Source organism: Trachinotus anak, unplaced genomic scaffold, assembly GCF_046630095.1.
Source record: "Trachinotus anak isolate AG129_WGS33_773 ecotype Australia unplaced genomic scaffold, CSIRO_AGI_Tana_v1 ptg000008l, whole genome shotgun sequence".
NCBI lineage: Eukaryota > Metazoa > Chordata > Actinopteri > Carangiformes > Carangidae > Trachinotus > Trachinotus anak.
Window position 1 is genome coordinate 10,495,414 of NW_027273859.1, and position 7,538 is coordinate 10,502,951.

Below are 7,538 nucleotides of genomic sequence, written 5' to 3' on the forward strand. Positions count from 1 at the left end.
GAAAACATACTTCCAGTTTCTCAGCTATAAGAATTTGTTCTTTTTTCTTTGTCATATTTGACTGAATGTCTTTGGGTTTTGGACTGATGGTCAGAAAAAACAATGACTGTCAATATGTCACATTGGCGTCTGGGAAATCATAACGGACATTTTTCACTATTTTCTGAAATCTTATAGACCAGACGATCAATCAGCAAAGTATAAAAATAATCATTTGTTGAAGCCATAATGTCTTCAACTCACTCAATCGGTCTGACTAACAGACCATAAATCAAAATACACTCAGCTTATAACAGGATGACATGACACAAGAAGAGAAAAGAAGCTGAAAGAAGTGGGACGATCAATCCGTGATCAGAAATAGTTTCAGGACTGTAGTCACCTGGGAGTTAGACAGACCTCCTGGTAAACGAGGGGGGGCACCCCTCCCCCCCTCTTGCACCAAGATTCCACGTTAATACCACAGAGCAGACATGACTAAGCTGGTATTCACGTGACACATGATACGTGTCTCCACCTCCCACACCTGCATCACCCCATTCGTGGAAAAAAGCTCTCTGTTACTTTTTTGGATAATTCACAGCTGCATGGAGACAACAATGCGTTAGATTCCCATTGTCTTCAAGCTGAGCTGCTCTGCAGTGACCATTCACGACACAGGGATCGCAACGGCTCCAAAGTAGAGAGAACATGTGTAGACGAGAACAGCAGCTTCCTCTATAAACAGCTAAAGATCTTTTTGTTGATACGCTTTAATACATAACTGTGTTTTTTTTTTGTTGTGAGGATGTTAGGATCTTTAAAAGTCTCAATGCTGTAAAGAAAAGCTTAGATTTTGGAGAGAACTCAGGTGTGTTAGAGATGTTCACCTTTGGCCAAACATCTCTCAAGCTCGCCCATATTTTCACAGGGAAAAGCAATGTACCAAACTACGCAGCAGCTCTGGCCAAACATAGCAAATGAGAAAAACACATAAATTGATAAAAACACATTTGCACACATATTCATCTTGGCACATCAAAGGGATTCATTGATGTCACTGAACATGGGGAGTCTGCGGCTGGAGAGGGGAGATGTTGGTTATCCATTCCTCAAAGGGTGCTGAGATGCTCCTGATGGGCCCCGCGCTCGAGAGCCAGGGAGCGCTATAAACAGAATTTCTAATGTCAGGCGGAAGGGTGGGCGGGTGGGTTAGGTAGTGAACTAGCAGGCTATGGGGTAGTGGGAGGAATTGACGCCAGCTCATGCCTTCCACAGAGACCAGAGAGGGAAGGATACAGCTCAGGACTGACACCATTTCACACAGCTCTACACAAGCGATGTTATGAAGTGAACATGAGCACAAGCTGCATGTTCCTGCAAAGCTCCATAAGAAAGGTTCTGTATGAGGGTACTAGAGGCATCTGTAAGTGATTTATACACGTAAAGTGGAACATTGGAAACATAACAATATAATTACCACTGTAAACTGCTTTGGTTTGTGTTGCACTAATTAGACCTGACCTTGTTTACCCCTGTGTAATATAAAAGTAATGACTGAGACATACAGATGTTGAAATGCGTAACAATTTAAGGCTACTCAATTAAAATGACTCTATTTTAAAATGTCAGTTTATATCCAGACATCCGCCCCTCCTTCTCAAACGAAATCAAGATTATTTTAACATTTTAAAACTTTTTTTTTTTTTTTGCTGAATTTTAATTAAATGTCCTCAAGCCCGAGCATTGAGTTCATTATCAACCTGAATCACTCCGGGCGAGAGCTCTTAGCCAGCGATGGCATTTCTGCGGTTGCTAGCGATCTGTTCCTAATTGAACAGTGCCACTAAATTGATGTCGATGTGTTTGCCTTTGAAGAAAAAATCTTTTAAAAACTATAAACCTAGTCAAAAAATGTTAGCTCTGTTGACACAGCGCTTGGTTGAAAAAATATTTGCGCGCCAACGTTCAGGAATACAACACTGAGGGTTGTCAGGATGTGAGCCCCGTACACTGTTCCCTCTGTTGCAGAAGTATCCACATAGCCTCACCTGAACGCACCTCCTCCCCCCAATACATACACACACACACACACACACACACACACACACCTCCACCACTCACAGACTTTCCACACACAAACGTGCGGCACGCATGGATGCATGTGTGCACATTCACACACATGTGCAGCAAGGTGAGTGAAATAGCCAAGTGAGCCACCTGATGAAAAGACACCTTAACACAAACAGCCTTTGCTTATGCAGGGAGAGGCCCTTTTATTCAGCAGGACAATGTCTGTGTTGACTTTTCTTTGTCTGCACATTTTTAAGCACCAAAAGCAGCAGAAAGAATAGAAAAAAAAAGAGAAGTCAGAAAGGCATGCACTCGTAGCCACTGACATGTTCAGACTTATACAAACTCCCCATTCATATCTCAATCTCAGACAATTTTCTATTCAACAATCATGCTCGGGAGTTCAAGTGTCTCACTGCGTATTTGATGAAGATATATTTGAGCGGCTAACCTCGCTCTCGCTCACTCGCCACCTCTCACACACAAGAGGCATTTCGCTCTTTAGTGATGACGATGATGCACTAGCAGAGCTATCTCAAAGTGCTGATGAGGCTGACGAGAGATAGCGTCAAGCGGAGTGTGTGTGTGTGTGTGTGTTCACCAATTAAATCTGGCACCGGTCCGTCACTACAGGAACAATGCGGCGATAATTACATCAATGAATCGACAAACAATAAGCTAAGGATTTGTCAGGCTGACTTTGTAGGAAAGTAAAAAAAAAAATGAAATACTCTTTGGCTCTGAAACCCCACAGCAGGCTGAAGTCTGGTGGAACATCTCTGCAAACATAAAACCTCCTCCTCAGCTCTCGGTGGATTACAGCGGAATGTCAGCTCCACGCAGGCTTTAAATCAGTTATGCTTGGCCCTCAGGGGAACTCTGTGCTGATCCCATGTAGGCCTGTCTCTCATTGCTCATGATAGGGTTGCCACATCCAAATTTAAAAGTTTGGGCCTCAAATCCCTCATCATGCAGCACATTGCAGAGTCAAATCACAACACGGCCACTCTTGTGCAACACCTCCTGTCTATTATTTACCATTCACGTTCTTTTAAATCCTAGCATGTACCGAATATGTGTATACACTACACTGCTTTATAATTGCACAAACATACAAAAGATGTCAGACCTGTAGTGGGGAGGTGTAAATGGATACATGCAGGAAATGTAAAGAAATACGCCCGAGCACACAGTGTTCCGTGTGTAATTACAAGAATATTTACACTGCTACAGGATGAAACTGCTGCGCTCCACCTGGAAACGAAGCCATCGGACTCTGTCACCTGGTATTTAATCACATCATCTGTGAGACACAACTTTAATGTGTCTCATGCAGCACAAGAACAACCACATACCACAGCACATCAACAAATCTGTCAGTCCCAGCAGGGCTTTCCAAGTCACATAATATAATAAAACTATTTGCTGGCACTGGCATTGTCTGTATCTCAAGACCAGAGAGGTGACACAAAGCACAAACAAAGTTACCCTGAGGGCAAATTGTATCCCATGAGCCAATAAGCATATCCCACATGATGATGCTGCATGATAAATGTAGCTGTAGAGCTCATTAGTTAAACGAAGTTCTTGGCCAGACATGGGTGCAAGCCACTGGTTAATATCATCCAGTAAATCTGACTTTGTTCAACTTTATCCAAAGGTGTAAACAAACCAGCCCCAGAGCCTTACTGGGGTCTGAGTCGAACTTCTCATCAATCAAATCCACTGCATTCTCTCTAAGCCATGAGCACAGAGCAATATGGAGACCTTGAGACATCTGCTAAGTATGCCAGCCATTGTCTGCCTGCTTGTTTTCTGCCACGGCGATGATTGACACAGTCAGCTCACTGTGTCCCATTGACCTCATTCTTTTTTTTTCTAATATGGGGGATTATACCTTAAAATTTTAAATCCTCTTCAATTATTTGTTACTTTGCCTGAAGGAAAGTTCTTTTAATTTTCTACTTTGTTTTGCTGGACAAAAAAAAAAAAATAATAACACAAGGAAGTGAGAGGCTTTCATACCACAGACAAGACAAAACAAAGCCATGACTAGATAATAGACAGCTTTAAATTCCTTATAACAAAAGTGTTGTTCCCTGCAAAAAAACCCATCAGAAAAAAAGCACAAAATATAATAACGACATTATTCCTATGAAACTCTGGTGGCCAAAAGCAATGAGGTAGACGATCTACCCGGCGGTATGTATCACCTAGTGTGAGCAGAGTAGCCATTTAGTTAATGAGCCCCAATGGAGACCTCCAATGAAGCCATCAAGACTGCTCAGAATAACAATGGTCAACTAACGCCTTTCTAATTGAATGGAAGATACAGGGAGGCGAGGGGAGTGGGCCTGGAACAGTGAAAAGGAGACAGAAAAAAAGGGAAGGGGGGTAGGTAGCTGGGGGAGGGTGAGGGGGGGTCTTTTCAGTCAGATGCCTGCCAGGCCTTAACGAAAGTACTTGTTTTTTGGGGCGGATGGGTGGGGTGGGGTGGGGGTATGACACGCATTGGGGGATGGACAAGCTCGGAGGAACACAGCTCTCCAGCAGGGATTATTTCAAGGAAGTTTGCATAGTCCCATTTAAATTGTATTTCATGGGCTGCCATTCTAAACAGTGCTGGTGAAATTGCCTAAAGTCCTACATGTTTGTTTGGAATCAGTGTCCGTCGTCACTTCGTAGACCATGTTCTCTGTGACGGGTTTTTCCCCACAAACTTTCTTGTGACTTCATTAGTCACGTTTTTATCATTGCCAACCTGTGTGGAATTATCATAAAGTCTCAGCACTTCACCAGCCTCCTGTTAGCCGTGGCAAAAGCCAGATGACACTTACAATGCAACAGGGCTGTTACACAGTAGCAGCAAAACAAGCAGTGCAACAATTGGTATTAAATATTATAGTCATTTTACAACTTCACGAACAACTGGTGCGATGAACCATGCAACAAGTAGGCTACATGAACCGTTTCAAGCTCTGCATCAATGACACTAACTTACGACCTTATCTAGTGTTTGGACAACGGCTGTCATGGTCTCTGCAGTGAAATACCTCCCATGTGTGTCAAAGTGAGGTATTACATTGGTATTATTGTAAGATATGACTACAGGTGACAGCCCCCTTTTCAATTTTCTGCAGAGAACGTGTGCACAAAGCCTGTAGGGTCTAAAATACACTAAGATGTTATCCTGCAAACTAAAGAAACGCCTCCCTTAAAACACCTTAAGTACAAAAAGGCAAAGCAGTTTAGTAGGAGGAGGCCAACTTTTAAAAAATATCCTGCAATTGTAAAATACATTTCAGAAGAGCACTAGCATCTACGCTGCAAAATATAAAAGTCCCCGCAGGAGACTAACAGTGGCAGAACATAAGATAAACCCAGCTATAGTCAGACAAGGCCACAATAAAGTATATAATCAAGATCCAGTGTGAGCACTGCAGTGTATTTTCGGTAAGGAACTGCCATAAATCCTTCAAAATAAAACACAATAACTAATGTGTCTGAACTTTGAGCAGAATGAGAGGTTGTCAAACGCAAGCCCTGTCGAGGGTGGGTGGCAGGGAGAAATTTATATCCCCAAAAAGAACAAAGAAGTAGTTAGTACTCCTTGAGAGGCCACTCGGAGGGAATATGGCGGTCTGGCAGTGCACAAGGAACTTTTACGCACGGCCAAAGTTTTTTTTTTTCTGCTTTTTTTTTTTTTTTCACGCCGAGTGCGACTGAATAAAGAAAAGAGATTAAAGAGTGACATATCCTCAGCGACACTTACTGTTCTGGCACTGGGGGACAGTGAGCCGTTGGATAGGTAGGGGCTGCTGAGGTCTGGGATCATGAGAAACGGGTAGCCAGGATAGTGAGGACTCTTAAAAAAGCCACCATCTTGCTGCCTCCTCAGTGCTGCAGGGAGAAAGGAAAGTCAGGGTTAATAAAGGCACAGCAGCGGCACTATCGCCAGCTACAGCAGCTAAGTACTGGGGGTGGTTTTTTTTTTTGTTTTGTTTTGTTTTTTTTTATCTTTATTTCTTTTTACCTTCACTGAAGTAGTCTCTTGTTTTCTCATAACTTTCTGAGTCGGGTCTGGTTTGTGGGCGCCTCTCTGCTTGCTGACAAGGAGAGAACACACACACACACACACACACACACAGCCAGACACACGGAGGGGAAGAAACTATTGAAACTTTCAACACCATTAAATCACATCTGTGTTAATGCTGCGAGCAGTGTGGAGAACATTGCCTGCGCGCAGTGCGTCCTCACCTCTGAGTCCGACGAGCTGCTGTTGTTTTCCGACTCGTTCACTAAGGAGGATTTCACATCATCCAAATCCCTTTCCGCGGACACATTCTCGGATATCTTCTCCTCCTGCTCCCCTTCGTCTTTAAAAGAGATCATTTCATCGTTGGCCCCCAGGTCATCCCCACCACCTCCGTTCAGCTGTGGCATTTTGGCAGAGCAGTGGGTTTTGTTGTTTTTTTTATCGAGGAGAGAGGGGGGGGGGGACAATAAGTGAGTTAATGTCAGATCAGTGTAGTCCAAGCGAGCCACCGGAGTAGTCGAGCAACTACAAGAGACTGTTCATGTTTCAAAACTCCCCTTTCATCCTCTGAACGTGGCCCCGAGGTCCATGGCGAGTGTTGCAACAACAATAATCCACAGTTGAAGTCACAGCGGGGGGGTTATCGATGAATCTTTGGCGTCGGTGGCCGGATGCGCAGCGACTTGGCAAAGTTTCGCCTCCCTCGCAGCCTGTGGACAACTTGTGGCCCCTGCGTGTCTCTCCTTGTTGCGCTGCTGAGGAATGGGACTCTCTCCTCCTCTTACAGATCCCGGGAACCACATAAACTAAAGTCCGAGCGACGGACGGGCTTTACTCAAGAAAAAAACAAACACGTCCGATTTCATCTGCTAGTATCCATGCGTAAGAAAAACAATGGCTCGGGTTAAAAACAAACAAAAAAAAAAAACAAAACAAAACAAAAAAAAAAGAAGGAGAGAAAGAAAGAAAAACACGCGACGGTTGCTGCAGTTTTCTTCACTTCTCACTCGCCTGCTCTCCCCCCTCCACAAGTTTAAAGCGACGCTTTGTTGTTTTCCCAAACACACATAAGGCTCAAACTATTGAAAAAGAGAGAGAGAGAGGGAGAAATAAAACCCGGTGCAAAGTATGATTCTTTTTTTGTTTGCTTGTTTGTTTCAGCTGGACGTGGTCGCCCTTTCCCTCCACATTGCTGCCGGGGAATGCGCCCTGAAAACTACTTGGTTGTTCAAGTGGTAGAAAAAGCGCAGCCCGTCCGAAGAGGAGGAGTTTGCGCTGAAAGCCGACACTTAATTCACCGCCATGTAGATCAGCTATTCTTAACCCTCAAGCCACCGCAGCACACAATGACATGATCGAGGGCATTTTAACAGAACAGAGGAGGTTTGTACACGGAGAAGTAGAGTAACCGGATAAATGAATGACACAGTTTTGGATTATTATTATT

The 7,538-nt window shown here is 43.8% G+C and overlaps 1 protein-coding gene across 2 annotated transcripts in view; it reads right to left on the reverse strand.

Moving 5' to 3' along the window:
• tcf7l1b (transcription factor 7 like 1b) overlaps positions 1-7,300 on the reverse strand; it is a 33,449-nt gene extending 26,149 nt beyond the window's left edge. Inside the window, exons 1-3 of one of the 2 annotated variants that reach the window (XM_071482493.1) lie at positions 6,313-7,297; positions 6,086-6,158; positions 5,825-5,952 (exon numbers count right to left, since the gene is read on the reverse strand). In XM_071482493.1, coding sequence (XP_071338594.1) covers positions 5,825-5,952; positions 6,086-6,158; positions 6,313-6,498 — 387 coding nt within the window. In that variant the 5' untranslated portion in view covers positions 6,499-7,297. Of the gene's footprint in view, positions 1-5,824; positions 5,953-6,085; positions 6,159-6,312 lie in introns of both variants that reach the window. The other variant, XM_071482490.1, reaches the window with a different exon arrangement.
• Between the last annotated feature and the right edge of the window lie 238 nt (positions 7,301-7,538).